Source organism: Orycteropus afer, unplaced genomic scaffold (genome assembly GCF_000298275.1).
Source record: "Orycteropus afer afer isolate SDZICR_OR568_19922 unplaced genomic scaffold, OryAfe1.0 scaffold00145, whole genome shotgun sequence".
Lineage (NCBI taxonomy): Eukaryota > Metazoa > Chordata > Mammalia > Tubulidentata > Orycteropodidae > Orycteropus > Orycteropus afer.
The window spans coordinates 2,450,816-2,466,487 of NW_006921732.1; the positions used below are offsets into that span (position 1 = coordinate 2,450,816).

General features: G+C 46.2%; 1 protein-coding gene across 1 annotated transcript in view; it reads right to left on the reverse strand.

Annotated features, from left to right (window-relative positions):
• TTC39A (tetratricopeptide repeat domain 39A) overlaps window positions 1-5,366 on the reverse strand; it is a 43,112-nt gene extending 37,746 nt beyond the window's left edge. Inside the window, exons 1-2 of the mRNA XM_007945880.2 lie at window positions 5,277-5,366; window positions 4,903-5,007 (exon numbers count right to left, since the gene is read on the reverse strand). Of these exons, the coding sequence (XP_007944071.1) occupies window positions 4,903-5,007; window positions 5,277-5,320 (149 nt within the window). The 5' untranslated portion in view covers window positions 5,321-5,366. The remainder of the gene's footprint in view (window positions 1-4,902; window positions 5,008-5,276) is intronic.
• Between the last annotated feature and the right edge of the window lie 10,306 nt (window positions 5,367-15,672).

Consider the following 15,672-nt stretch of genomic DNA (forward strand, 5'->3'; position numbering starts at 1 on the left):
CAAATTCTTCTGCTAGTTGGGGTTTAGTCCACTTGTATATCCTTCCCTTCAAGGCTCAGGGGTCCAAGATTATCTTCTGTGTCTGTGTTAATTGGTTTCCCTTTTCTTCGTTAAAGAGGGTCTGTGCAGTCTTTCTGCCTAGTCTGCCATCTTGCCGGATCTCCCATCACATAAGTTTTAATATTTTCTTCTGTCTCTGACTCCCTTCAATTGCACCCAAGGTTGAGGGACAGTTTAGACACTTTAGACTTAGACCATGGTGTGGCCTGATCTTAGCCAGGCTTCAGGGGATTAGGAAAAAGGACAGTGTCTGTGCTCAGCTGGGGTAGGATAGAGTGTTGTGGTAGTTAAGTTTGTGTGCCAACTTGGCTGGGCCTGATTGAGTGGCTGGGCAGTTGAATGTAGTTATTCCCCATAGTGACATTAGTAATTAACTCCATGGTGGAATCTATTGGAGCAGCTGAGTAGCTGCTTTGGGTATGTAGTCTGTTTCCCGTATATAAGAAACAGCTTTGGGAATGGTCTCTAGCTTATGGCATGCTTGAACCCTGCATGTAGCTGAGCTGTTGTGCAGCAGCCTGCCATACTTTGCTGATCTTGGGACTTTCGATAGACTTGAATCAACGGCCTACCGTGTTGTTTGGTAATATTGGGACTATGCCATTTATTTATCAACCTTGGGCTTGTTAGCCTCAGCAGCTAGTAGCTGCCTGAGTGAAGAGATGCTTCTAGCTGCAGTGGGCTGGAAGCAAGAGGCAGAGCTGAAGCCCAAGGTCCAGGGGCTTTTACACAGCCCCTACAGCCTGGCACTTAGAACTTGGACTTCTAGCCTCCAAAAATTGTAAGTTAAACTCCTGTTTGTTAAAGCCTCCTATTTGTGGTATCTTCTGTTAGAGTGGCACTAGGTAATCAGAACAAGTGGGTAAGCAGCTTGGGGGAAGCCAGTTTCCAATGACAGGAGGATGACTGTGGTAGTAGCCCCTCAGAGTGAAGTATAGGAAATAACCAGGAGGGAAGTGGGAGCTGAGAAGCCTCCCAAAAACACTAGGAGGCAGCAGCATGGGGTTTAGTCTGCCTCCAAAGTGGCCACACTCTGGGTGTAGACCTGGCTCATCCTGCCCTGCCCTGCCCTGCCCCAGCTAAGCAGATCCCCTCAGATGGTATGAGTGATGTGTGGGGCTGGTACCAGTGGGATTGTTGAAAGACTGATTAGATTCTCTTTATCTTAATCAGTAGCCCTGAAAGACCCACCCCTCCCCTAGATGTTGAACTATTGTCCCCCAGTAAGCATGGCTCCCTCTATGAGGTATCAATAGGGTTCACACCCCTATTGCATAGAATGGGTCAGCTGGGTCTAGAAAAATTGAACAAGTCAGTCCTGGAGACTTGGGGAAACCAGGAATGACCATGGATAACCTCAAGACACAGAGTTGAACAGAGGGGGATTAAGGGAAAGTATGCAGTAGACATGATGAGACCCCCTGGTCCTCCACCTCAATCCCATAACTGTAGCCAGAGGTTCACTGTCCAGGCTCAGGGCCAAATGATACTTCCATGGAGAATCTAAACCACCCCAAATGCTGACAGCCAGCTCTCTGCCAGAGTATCCAGAAGCAAATCTCACTAATTACAAGACTGCTTGACACAGACCTTCCAGTCAGCTTTTGAGTGAACACTTTCTTAAATCTGACCAGACAGGCAGCCAGGGACCATCAGGCATTCGAGGAAAGGACCCATAAGAATGGGACTCCCAAACCATTAGACAGAAAATGGGAACCTAGAGAAAGCTGAGGTTATGCAGGAAACAGAATAAAACATTTTAGAAAGAAATAATATTCTGAGATGATAGTAACATCAAGTCTAACTAGAGAGCTTACTATATGCCAGTCACTGTCCTGAGGACACTCATTTCCAAATGTAGATATAAAGATAATGAACCCATAGTTGCAGGGGACATCGAGCTCAATTGGCATAACATCTACACAAAAACACTGTCTCACATCCTACTTTGGCGAGTAGCGACTAGGATCTTAAAAGCTTGCAAGCAGCCATCTAGATGCAATGACGGGGCTCTCCTCATCCAAAGCAATGAGGAATGAAGAAAACCAAAGATGCATGGAAACAATTAGTCCAAGGCACTGGTACACCATGAGATCCTCAGCCTATATGAGTATGAGACCAGAAGAACTAGATGGTGCTGGCTACCACTGTCAACCATTCAGAGAGGGATCTGTGTAGGAGATCCTGGATAGAGTGGGAGAACAATGTAGAACAAAAGTCAAAATCACACACACACAAAAAGGACCAGGTTTGCTAGTCTGATAGAGGCTGATGAAACCCCTGAGACTATGGCCCCTAGCTGCCCTTCAATTCTGGAATTGAACCCACTCCTGTGGCTTCCAGCCAAACAAAAGACAGGCACATGAGCTGAACATTTACATTAGGTAGATATACTCCTTGGAGACATCAGTCATGGGAGAATAGAAGGGCTGGGTACACACAGGGAGACAGCTCAGGGGGCAGGAGTGCATAGGGAGAAGGACACATGGAAGAGGTGGCTATGGGGAGGAAGTGGGAAGAGAGCTATTGCATTGTGGGAAAATGCAGTCAATGTCATGAGACCAAATGTATGTGAACAGCTGTATGGAAAATGAATTTGCTCTGTAAACTTTCACCCAAATCACAATAATAATAATAATAAGATAATGTACCCATATACCAAGAATAAGATGCTATGGTGGAAAAAGAATATTCGGAGAATAAAGAACACTGTGAAATTAGCCACATGATTACAGAAGTAAAGAAAAACCTAATGGAGGACTGAATGATAAAGCTGAGGAAATCTCCAGCAATTAGAAAAAAAACAAAGAAAGAATTGGAAAACAAGGGGCAAAGAGCAAGGTGCCTTAGAAGAACATCGATCCAGAAAGTCTAATATCTGACTTAAAGGAAGCCCAAGAAAGGAAACAACATGGTCATCCAAGAGAACTTCCTAGAACTGAAAGAGTTTCTAAATATAAAATACAGACTAAAAAAGACCTACACCCTGGCACCTCATTGCAAAATTTCAGATTTGAAGAGATAAAAGATCCTAAATATTTGCAGAGAAGGAAAAGAAGATCACAAAGTGAGGAGAATCACAAAGCTATTGATGCTAGAAGACAGGATGCAACACCTTCAAAATTCTGAGGGGGGATAATTATATTCCTGTGACTTTTTCTTAGGAAACTTCTAGAGGACATGCTCTAATAAAATGAGAGAGGATATGAAAGAGAGAAAGACCAAAGATCAAGGAAATAGAAGAGAGGCAAGGGGAGTTCCAGGAAACATCTGGGAGGTGGCCTGTAGACCCACCCACACTCTGGAGGCCACCCCAGGAAACAGGAAGCCCAAGAGCTCACCTGAAATGTTTGAGCATTTTGGAAAAACTTATGATAGATGTAATTGGAGTAAATTATAATTAACAGAGTTTTAAAGATGTAAGTATAAATCTATAGCTAATTAGGGAAATGATTATGTTTCCTCTTGAGTTAATATTATCTATTACTTATCTCTGCAGCAAACGCTAACTACATAGCAATAATAATATAAATGTTGATTATTGATTTAGCTAAATATTGTGACGTAATAAGAGGAGGATGATGGAAGGGAGGTGGTACAGGGTGTAAGAAAGCTAAATCCTTGTCTACTGTGGTAGTTAAGATTATGTGTCAACCTGGCCAGCCTGGTTTTGTGAGTGGCTGGGCAGCTGGATGTAGTGATTCCCCCACGATGACACTGGTAATCAACTCCATGGTGGAATTTACCATGAGCAGCTGAGTAGCTGCCTTAGGGATGTCATCTGCTTCTGATATATAAGAAGACGCTTTGAGAAAGGTCTTGAGCTTCTTGGCACATTTGGATCTTGCATTTGGCTGAGTCATCAGTAAGTGGCCTGCCCATGTTGTCTGCCAATCTTGGGACTGTTTCTATACTTGAACTAGTGGCCTGCTGTGTTGTTTGATAATTTTTGGACTGTGCCATTTTACTTGGTGACCTTGGGTTTGTCAGCCTCAGCAGCCAGCAGCTGCATGAGTTAAGAGACACTTCCAGCTCCACTGGGCCAGAAGCAAGAGGCAGAGGTGAAGCCCAAAGTCAAGGGACCTTCACCCAGCCCCTAGAGCTGGCACTTTGAATTCAGACTTCTTGCCTCCAAAAGTATAAGAGAATAAATCCCTGTTTGTTAAAGCCACCCACTTGTGGTATTTTCTGTTAGAGCAGCACTAAAGAACCAAAATATCTATTAATGGATGAGGCTTTAAAAGAGGACATTAAGAAAGGGTGAATTTTATGGTATATGAACTATATGTCTCAATTAAAAAAAAAAAAAAAAAAACTTTAAAAAGTAGTAAGTAAGGAAAGAACAGCATAAGCATATTATTTAGCAATAATGCAGTAAAGAGAAGAATTGACTAAATGAATTGCCCTTGTTATTAGCCTAAAACACTTAATAAAGTACACAACTCAAGTCTTTGGTACTTTGAAGGGAAACAAAGAAAAGGGGTTGTATTAGTTGATGAGGGAAAAAACCCACGTGGATTCATTGGGAACAAGAAATCAAAGTACAAAGAGGCCTCAAGAACCTAAGGCCCAGGAAGTCACAGTGATCGTGGGGAGGGCCGTGGCTGCTCAGGCTGTGGAACAGAAAGAGCCGTTTTTATGGGACTCTCAACGGTCAGGGTGACCCAGAAGCTGAGGAGTTCAGTTACACAGGATTCTTCTCATACAAACCTTTGTTTTTCCATGCATCAACACTCCTCATCCTACATGCACACACTCACACACACACATGCATGTACAACACACATAGGAACACCAGCCACTGACTCCACTCTATCCCCGCAACCTGCACTTAAGCCTTACCTGGGCTTGAGGTAGCTGAGTGCTTCTGAGAACTGGTTGGTGAGGAAGAGGTCCAGGGCAGTCATGCACTGCTCCAAGGCCTCATGGAGGCTGCTCACAGATGTCCTGAAGGGAGAGACACAGGGGCATGACCTTGGAGCCCCCAGCCCCCTTCCTGGCCGAAGCCCCATTCCATTTCCCTGGGCAGCCTGGGAAACATGTCATGAACTCCTAAGGCTGCCCACTGGGACACATGGGATCTGGACCCCTCACTAAGTATTCCCAAAGGCAGGAAGAAAAGCAGAAAAAGGGTGTCATCTATGACCTGGTGAGGGGAGGGGAGGGAGGGGCCATAGACTAGGAGCAGGGAGGCCTCAAGAATAAATTTCTCTTACCCCCCACAAGGGTAAAGGGAGTCTTTGTGGCCTTTCTGACCCATTGGGCTGTGCTGCCCCCCCCCGGGGGCAGCGCAGCCCCTCCACTAAATCCCACTTCAGTCCCTCTCCTCCAACTCCTCCTTCAGGCCTTCTGCCCACCCCCAGGCCTGCACTCTAGAACCCCAGACACACTGTCACAATGGGCTGGAGGGCTGCTCACTGCCTTTCATGCTCAGGAGTCAGCTTCTCAGTGGCACCCCCAGGACCCACACTCGACCCTCTTTTAGTCCTTGTTTTGCTGCTGTTCTTATAACCCTCTGATACATATATATATATTTTTAAAAAATCCTTGTATTTGTGTTTATTGTCCATCTCTCTCCAGTAAAATATGGCAGGAATCATTGTTCTGTTCACTGCTGTATGTTCAGCACCTAGTATCTGGTTTAGAGTAGGCTTTTGATAAATAATGGGAAAAAAATGTAGCAGTCTATTTCCATAAAGATTACAACCTAGGAAACCCTATGGGGCAGTTCTACTCTGTCCTAAGGGGTCACTATGAGTCAGAATCAACTTGATGGCAATGGGTTTTCTTTTGTTTTGATAAATGACTTTAGATTGTTTGATAAATATCTGTTTGATAAAGGAAGGAAAGGAAGGAAGGAATAAAGTAGGAAGGGAAGAGTCTAAGACTCAGAGGGCAAATCTCTAACCTTTCTGGGCTTTAGCATCTCCATCTGAAAAATGAGAGATGAAACTCTCATTCACTCACTACCATTGAGTCGTTTCCAACTCATAGTGACCCCTCCTTGGGTTTCCGAGGTGGTATCTCTATGGAAGTAGATTGCCCAACCTTCCTTCTGAGGAGTGGCTGGTGGGTTTGGACCTCCAGCCTTCTGGTTAGCAGTCAAATGCCTTAGGCACTATGCCACCAGAGCTCCAGGAGATCCCAAAACACCAGTCCATCTGACGGTCTTGAGAATGCCTCTTCTCAAGGGGCCTCTCTTGAGTGAGAGAGCATTTCAGAAAGGACCTGATGACCTCAATAAAGGGAGATCTTTTCCCCCAATAATTTGTTAAGATAAAGTCTCTTCTCCTCCTGGTAAACTCCTACACATACCTTGAGGCCCAGCTCTAACGTCTCATTCTCTCTGATGCCTCAACAGATCTTTCTTGCTCCAAACGAAACTTGTTTGTCCACTCAAATCTGTTCTCCCTAGTCTTTGCCATCTTAGTATATGACACTCCCTATACTAAGTTTAAGGTTGGGCAATCCTACTTTCGTAGTGATACTGCCTTGGAAACCCAAGGAGGGGTCGCTATGAGTCGGGGCCAACTCGACGGCACATAACAACAACAACAACATACTAAGTTTAGGAGCTATGTTGGTGCAGTGGTTAAGATATTCTGCTACTAACCAACAGGTCTGCTATTCAAACCCACTAGCCACTCCTTGGGAGAAAGATGAAGCAGTCTGCTTCCATAAAGATTTACAGAGTCAGAGCTCTGGTAGCATAGTGCCTAAGGCACTTGACTGCTAGCTGGGAGACTGGCGGTTCAAACCCACCAGCCACTCATCGGAAGGAAGATGGGGCAATCTACTTCCGTAATGATACTGCCTTGGAAACCCAAGGAGGGGTCGCTATGGGTTGGGTCTGACTCATCGGCTCCTAACAACAACAACAACAGAAACCCTATGGGCAGTTCTACTGTGTTCTGAAGGGGAGCTATGAGTCAGAATCAATGTAATAGCAGTGGGTTTGGGTTATTTTTGATACTCAGTTTCTCAAGTCAGAAATCTTATCCCTTCTCTCCTTCTCTTTTACTCCTTTTTATTTTATATTTCATGACTCTTAACTGTCTTCTTTATTATCTCTTTAATTCTCTCTGCTAAATTCTGAGTAATTTCTTTAGATCTATCTTTCATTTCACTAATTTTCTCTTTAGGTGGGTCTGATCTTCTACTTATCCCATCCACTGAATTTTTTATTTCAATAACTGCTTTTCATTTCCAGAAGCTCCTTTGGTTCTTTTGCAAATCTGGTTGGTCATGTTAGGCAGTATTTTGTTCCTTGTTTATGGTTTCAAGTCCACCTTTGATTTCTTAACACTTTTTAAAAACAAGTGTTTCTATTCTATAGCTTATAATTTTAGCATCTTAGACTTTCAGGGAAACTAATGCTGCTATTTGTTGTTACTGGTGTAGTAGCGTAGCGTAGTGGCTTAGGCACTTGACTGCTAACCAGAAGACTGGTGGTTCAAACCCACCAGCCACTCCTTGGAAAGAAGGTTGGGCAATCTACTTCCATAGTGATACTGCCTCAGAAACCCAAGAAGGGGTCTCTGTGAGTTGGGTCTGACTCGATGGCAAATAACAACAACAACAACAACATAGCTCACAGTGGCTTGTTTTCTTGTGTGTTTTTAAATTTTAGACTGAGTTCATGGGAGCTCTGGTGGCATAGTGCCTAAGGCATTTGACTGCTAACCAGAAGGCTGGAGGTTCAAACCCACCAGCCACTCCTCAGAAGGAGGATTGGGCAATCTACTTCCATAGAGATACTGCCTCAGAAACCCAAGAAGGGGTCACTATGAGTCAGATTCGCCTCAACGGTAGTGAGTTTGGTTTTGATTTGGTTAGAGTTCATATTTGCCTGATCCCAAACATGAGGATATATTCCTCCAGAGAGGATTTTAATTTACTTCATCCATGTTTCCTGAGGCACTGCTACCCTGAACCATTTAAAGTTACTTTTCTAGTTTAAAATTTCCAGGACCACAGGGGTGGTATGCATTCAAATCCTAAATTTGTGTGAAAACAAACCAATATTCACAATTTTCTAGGAGTCTTTCTTTTTTGTTGTTGTTGTTTGTTTGTTTTCTTTTCCACCAGAGGCAGTGTCTCCTTTTGCTGGTGGGTGGATATTTTATCTGGCCAATCCCTCAATTTGCTGATTATGTAGCCCTCTGGGGGTCCCAGACTTATGTTGGGCTGGGGAGGTGGTCACACTGTGTAGACCTAAGATCTTACTTTCTGTTCCTTGAGTGGCTGTTAAAACCCAAAGTTTCTGGAATTTGGAAATATCCCCAAGGTTGGATTCATATTGTTTTCTTGAGAGCCCCACCCACCACCACCCAATGCCATCTAGTCCATTCTGACTCATAGCCACCCTACAGGACAGAGTAGAAATGGCTAGAGGGTTTCCAAGGCTGTAAATCTGTACAGAAGCAGACTGTCTCATCTTTCTCCTATGGAGTGGCTGGTGGGTTCAAACCATCAACCTTTTGGTTAGTAGCCAAATGCTTTTAATCACTATGCCACCACAGTCTCCTTCCTGAGAGCTTAGGAATACATTTAGAAGGTTGTTTGTTATAACCCATCTAGTATCTAGGCAATTTTTTTTTTTTTTTTTTTTTTGAGAGATAATGTTGGAAGCATTCCTCTCATCATATCCAAAGAAATCTTTTCAAATCCCAAATCTGATCCTGTCACTCCTGTTCTTAAAATCCTTCAGTAGCTCCTATTATTCATAGGATCTAGACCAAGTTCCTTTCCATGGTCTAAAAGGCCATGAAGCAGCCCTGCTCCTACCTCTATGAGGCCAGGATAGGGTCTGTCCCTCTTTTTGCCCCAGGGCTTAGCATAGTGACAGGCATTTGGCAGGGGCTCAATTCATCTGTGGGATGAATTAGTAAATTACTTAATCAATGAGGAGTCATTGGGTATTTAGCAGGCATTCTCCTTGTGCCCTGGTAATGTCCCGTGAAGTCCTCACTGCCAATGAGGAACTAAGGCACAGAGAGGAGGTGACTTGGCTAAGGTCACACTCCCAAGCTTGGGCTCTCTTTGAAGTTTCTGCCTAAGCTGGTACCCACCAGTTCAGCCCTAATGGCTGAACTGAACTAGGGTTGGTGTCACCCATGCAGTCACTCATGATGCCACTTCCCCCACCCCCACTGACATCCGCTTGTACCAGACCATATAGAATTCTTAGTAATGTTTATTATCATTTAAATCATAGAGTAATATGTAATTAAAATAGCTATAAACTGCATATAAGTAATAAAACCAAAAAAAACAGACTCACTGCTGTCAAGTCAGATCCAACTCATAGCAACCCCTCCTTGGGTTTCCAAGGCAGTATCTCTACAGCAGTAGATTGCCCAGTCTTCCTTCTGAGGAGTACCTGGTGGGTTTGAACCACCAGCCTTCTGGTTAGCAGTCAAATGTTTTAGGCACTATGCTACCAGAGCTCCCCATATATGGAATAGTTCTTAGATTTTATGAATACTAACAACAAGATCGTTTTATTAAATCTTTCTATGTTGAATTACATTACTTATTACAACATTAGTAACTGACTGGAAGCCTTTTTTGATTCTTCTCCTTTTTTTCCTTTAATTACTACTTCATTCTCAAAGAAATATATAGATATAGGTTCAAAAGTACTAATTAGCACAATATTGTAGCTAAAACACCAGAAAATTAGACAAAATCAACAACTACAAAAACACAGGCAGCAACAAAAGTGACAGCGTGTGCCTGTAGTGTGTGCAGTAGGAACCAACTGAATCAAAGCATCATTGTAATTATGTAATGACAGCTCGGACTAGAGCACATTAAACCAAAAATCAAACTCACTGCCCTCCAGTTGATTCTGACTCAGAGCAACCCCTCCTTGGGTTTCCCAGGTGGTATCACTACAGAGGTAGATTGCCCCACTCTCCTTTCAAGGAGTGGCTGGTGGGTTTGAACCACCAGCCTTCTGATTAGCAGTCAGATGCCTTAGGCACTATACCACCAGCACTCCTTAGAAGGTTCAAAAAGTAAATAAGCATAGAGTTTTAGCCTTGTAGGTATGTTTCTGTCTTTGTAACTAACAACAGAGATATTTTCGTTAAAAAAAAAAATTCTGCTGAAACACTGCACAAAAATTTTAAAAACCGTCATTTTGGTGTTACCTCCTCTGACAGTGTCACTAGTGTGTTCTATAGCCCCCATACCTCTCTAGTGACACTGGTTCTCAAGTTCTTTGCCCTGGCTTATGTTCCATTTCTGCAGACACACCACCAGCACCTCCACTCTACCAAGGAAGAAGTTCTACCAAGACACACTATCTAAGGACAGACAGTGCAGAGACCTCCTGAAAGACTTGGGGCTCCTTCAGGGCAGGCTCGGTGCCAGGTTTCTTCCCTCCTCCTGTCTCATAAGAAGCTCTGGTGAAGTAGTGGTTAAGGCAAATTCCTGCTAGCCCATCAGCCACTCTGCGGACACTACAAGAGAAAGATGACACGGCCTGCTTCCATAAAGATTTCAGCCTTGGAAACTCCTGTGGGACAGTTCTACTCTTAGGGCGGCTATGAGTCAGAAGTGACTCGATGGCAGTGCGTTTCCCTCCCATAAGCACCCACTGATCTCCCACTCTGGGCCAGGCCTGGGGCTGGGCTCTGGGGACCTGGGCCTTCCCTTGAGGAGTTCATCCTCTACAGGAGGAACAGATTCAGACAGAGACATGATAGCCAATGTCATCAGGGATGTGATAATGGGAATCACTGGGGGCTGAAGGAGTCCAGAGGAGGCTCCTAACCTGGCCTGGGATTGAGGCTGGGTGCTCAAAAAAGAATTTTGCAGGAGATGGCACTGAGTAGAGGCCAAGATGGAAAAAATTCAAGCTGGGGGTGGAGGTGGAGGTGGGGGTGGAGGTGGGAACCAGGATGAGCAAAAGTCTTGGAGGCATGATACCATAGTTTGGAGGAGACCCAATCTGGCAGACCTGGAAGATAGGCTCTGTAACCAGTTAACCAGTTGCTGTTGACTTGATTCTGACTCCTGGCAAGAAGCTTGCTAACTGGAAAGGTGAGGCTGGGGCACTCCAGCTGGCTAGGGAACTCAGGAAGGCTGGGGACACTGGCCCCATATGACTTAATAATGGCATTAACAACCACCCCATCACTGCCACAAGAATATCACTTCAAGTTATCTAAATTGATGCCTGTAGTATTCACTCAATCCTCCCACCAGCCCCAGGCAGGCACTCTTAACTACATTTGACTGATAAGGAAGTGAAGACAGTGAAGAGAGGAACCTAGTCTGGCTCCTCCCAAGAGCCTGGGAGAAGACAGAAACGCTTTCTGCCTAAGCAAAAGCCAGCACCAAATCTCACCCCTCCCCACTCTGTGACCAAGGCCTCTACCTCTCCACAGGCTGGCCCTGTGCTTTCTGCGCCAGGGTGCCCTGCTGGGCCAAAGTCCATAAAACCAGTGACCCCATGTGTGCAGCATAGAACTGCTCCAGTTTTCACTGCCGAGACCTTTAGGAAGCAGATAGCCAGGCTTTTCTTCCAAGGTGCCTGTGGGAGGGCTCAAACTATGAACCTTTCAGTTAGGAGTGGAGCGCTTAACTGTTTGAGCCATCCAGGGCCCAGGCCACATATATTCCTGAGCTCCTGAGTGGTGATGGTGGTGATGGTATGCCTTGGGGAAACAGGCTGGAGGAGGCTCTGGGATGGAGGAAACATGGAGGACGGATGGAACATGGAGCAGGGCTGGTGTCTGCCAACAAAAGCTGCAGCATAGTATAGGAAAGGGAACAGGGGCCTGATCTCCCATTCGGACTCCACTAACACTTGGGGCCAAGGTATGAAGGGGACTGGAGGGTGGGATGGGGTGCCAGTTGCTTGGAGCCACCTCACTTTCCCCTTCCCACTGCCCTGCTGCGGTCTGCCTGGAAGCTGCCCCTTTAGTAATGGAAGGACAGAACTGGGTGGAGCTGAGAGACCCTCAGCCCTCACCAGGGCCAGAAAACTCTCTTATCTCCACCCTGGGGCAGGGTGAGGTAGTATGTGGCAGGGGCAATAAGGCAGCGAAGTCCCTCAGTGAGCAGGCTAGTCAGACAAACTGAAAAAAAAAAAAAAAATTCACCACCATCGAATCGGATCCCACTCATAGCCACCCCTCCTTGGGTTTCCAAGGCAGTATCTCTACAGAAGCAGATTGCCCAATCTTCCTTCCGAGGAGTGGCTGGTGGGTTTGAACCGCCAGACTTCTGGTTAGCAGTTAAATGCCTCAAGCACAAAGCCATCAGAGACAAAGCCAACCTTTAATTCCTGCTCAACTATTCAGGGGGAGCTCTGGTAGCATAGTGGCTAAGACACTTGCCTGCTAACCAGATGGCTGGCAGTTCAAACCCACCAGCCACTCCTCGGAAGGAAGGTTGGGCAATCCTACTTCCGTAGTGATACTGCCTCGGAAACCCAAGGAGGGGTCGCTATGAGGCCTGCTAACCAGATGGCTGGCGGTTCAAACCCACCAGCCACTCCTCGGAAGGAAGGTGGGGCAATCCTACTTCCGTAGTGATACTGCTTCGGAAACCCAAGGAGAGGTCACTATGAGTCAGGGCCGACTCGACGGCACATGACAACAACAACAACTATTCAGGCAGGAGCTTTGGCTCAGCAGGTGAAGCAGTCTGTCCATGGATACCCACTGCTTCCAAAGTCCTTTCTCAATTGCAAATATGATTGTGACCTTCCATCCAAAGAGACCCCCTTAGCTGCCCATGAAGCACCTTCCTGCCGCAGCCTGACCACCCATCCTTGGACTAAGCTGAGCATTATGTGGCATGGAGTGATGCGGTGTGGCCTAGGGTATCATTGTCTTCAAGAGTTTTGAAAGGAGATAGCCCAGGGCTCAAGCTACAGTCCTGGAACTTACTTGTTGGATAACTTTAGCCCTTCTGTTCTAGCACAATTGATTGCTCTAAGCCTGCTGGATAATTTTGGGAAAGTTCTTTCACCTCTAGGAGCCCTGTTTCCTCATCAATGAAATGGGAATGACAGTACCAACCACCCAGGGTTCTGAAGGGGGCTGAAGGAAAGCACGACAGAAGTACTCAGGAAATGTTAGCAATTGTTATTTTTCCTAAGATTATGTATTTTCATCATTTTCCTTATCAAGCACCATGGCTTTTATAGTAAAATTAAATAACTTTTTAAAAAATTGAGTGCACATACCCTATGACCCAGCAATTCCACTCCTAGGTGGCACCATAGGAGGCCTGTTCAAATAGCAAGACACTGGGAGTTGCCTCAATGTCTATGAAGAAGAATAAATACATAACTGCTCTCTACCTATAGTAGAATAGCCATACATTTGGAAAAGTGGAGACCAGAGCTGCAAGGATCAACAAGGCGAAACCTCAGAAACCTAATGGTGAATGAGAAAAAGCCAGCTGCAGAACGATACGTACTGCATGACCCCATTTTACACAAAATTTTGAAGTGAGGAAGAATAAACCACATTTTTTAGACATGGACACACCCAGCAAAAGAAAAGAAACAGGCAGAAAAACAACTAACCCAGAATTCAGGATGGAAATTATCTCTGGAGGGGTAAAGAGTGAAGGGAAAGGATTGGTGGAAGGTCCACAGTGGCTTCAACTGGCTCTGCCACAGTTTATTTCTTAACAAGAATATGCAACAAAAAGGGCACAATGTTAACATTTGACAAACAACTGAGTGGCAAGGGCATGGAAGTTCATTTTGCTGTCATATTTTTCTAAAAGCTTAAATAACTTCATAATTTTTAAAGTGGTGGAGATGTGAGACTTGGTTTGTTCACCACGGACTCTCATGTCCAGGGATGGGGAATGTTTGCTTGGTAAGAAGGAGGCCTTGGTGATTGGTCTGATGAGTGACTGAATGAATGTCTATGGTGAAGGTGGGGTTGGTTCTGCTTCAACCTTGGTCTGCTCAGAACCCACCAGGTGGCACTGACCAGGGGCAAATGGACCTATATGGCCTCAATAAAGAGTAAAATCCCATGGTGTGCAGAAAGGCAGGTATAGTTCTGTATGAGGAAGATCGGCCCATGCTGGAAAAGATGCCCGCTGAAGAGTTCACTGCCCTGGAGATGCATAGCTGGGGCCAGAAGAGGATTGGGATCATAGAAGGGACTCAGGTACAGATGCCAGGGTATAAGGAAAAGGGGTGAACGTGGCTTCCAGCCTGGGAATCTAGGATTCTTTGGTAGATGTCTGCTCCACACCTGAATTCTCTCCGGGGAACCACTTTCCTAAACCCAATGGGTGATGCTCAGTCAGGGCTGTGTAAAAGGGGCTTAACCATGCTCCGGATTTACAAGACTTCAGCCTCAAGAAGGAAGGGAGCAGCCAGCCCACCCCACCTCCCTGCCACAAAAAACAAACTCATTGACATTAAGTCAAGTTGATTCCAACTCATAGCCACCCTATAGGTCAGATAACTGCCCCAAAGGGTTTCTAAAGCTGTAAATCTTATGGAAGCTCCCCCTGGAGCTGCTGGTAGGTTCAAATCGCCAACCTTTCAGTTAGCAGCCAAACTCTTAACCACTGTTCCACCAGGGCTCCTTGCAGTCAGCCCAGCCACCCTGTGTTCTTCATAGGAGGGATTTGAAATCTAGGGAGAATAAAGAACTTGGCCAAAGCCACCCAACAAAACAGCTAAGGTAAGACTCAACCAGGCCAGGGTGTTGCAACCAACCCAGCTTCCAAGGCCCCAGCCCTGGACACATACACAGGCTCTGTGGAGGCCTCCAGCTGCCAACTGGTACCAGCCTTGTCACCTCCCTGTTCACGTGTCAGTCCTTGGCAAATATTGTCTCTGGTGGTGAGGCTCCAGGCAGGAGGCACCCCTCCCAGCTCACCTGGGTGAGATTTCTGCTCAGTAGTTAGGGCTCCCAGAAGCCACTCCCTACCCAGTGGAGCCTGAAAAAGCAGTGAGTTGCTCAAGGTCTCCCTGCAGCTAGCAGCTGTCACTGCTATAGAGTCCTGTAGGAGTTCTACAGGGTTCCTGGATGAAGTGGGGGCTGGGGCGAGCAAAACTGTGTTAATAGTGACAACGCCTTTTTACCACCCCGATTCCTGCTGCATCCAAAGGGCCAGGCAGGTTCATACCTTAGCTCTTTAACTCTCCCACAAATGTCTCTGAAGCTGAGGCGGTGTGGCCTGCGGGTGGGGATTCTGGCATCAGACCCAGGTGAGTTTAAATCCTAGCCCCATTTCTTACCTCCTGGTGACCTAAGACAGGCCACTTAAGAGCTGTGTTCCACTTTCCTCATCTCATAATGGGGGTGTTAAAAACAGATCCCACCACATATGTGGAATCGCCAAGAGGCGAGAAAGGCGGCCGCAAACGTGGCTGTTACTACAGCTTCAAGAGAAAGTTCCGACCCAGAGGGGGAGTGACCGACCAGGGTCCCCACCATCTCCACTCTCCTCCGCTGAGTTTCCGCAGCCCCCCCCCCCTTCCACGCTCCCCAGCGGAGGCGGCAGGGACGGCGGCGGCACCCAGAGGCCCGGGCGGGTCGGGACATTGTGCTGCCGGGCAGGGGGCTGGCAGCCGCAGTGCGGGCCGCGGGGCGGGTGGCGCAGAGGAGGCCT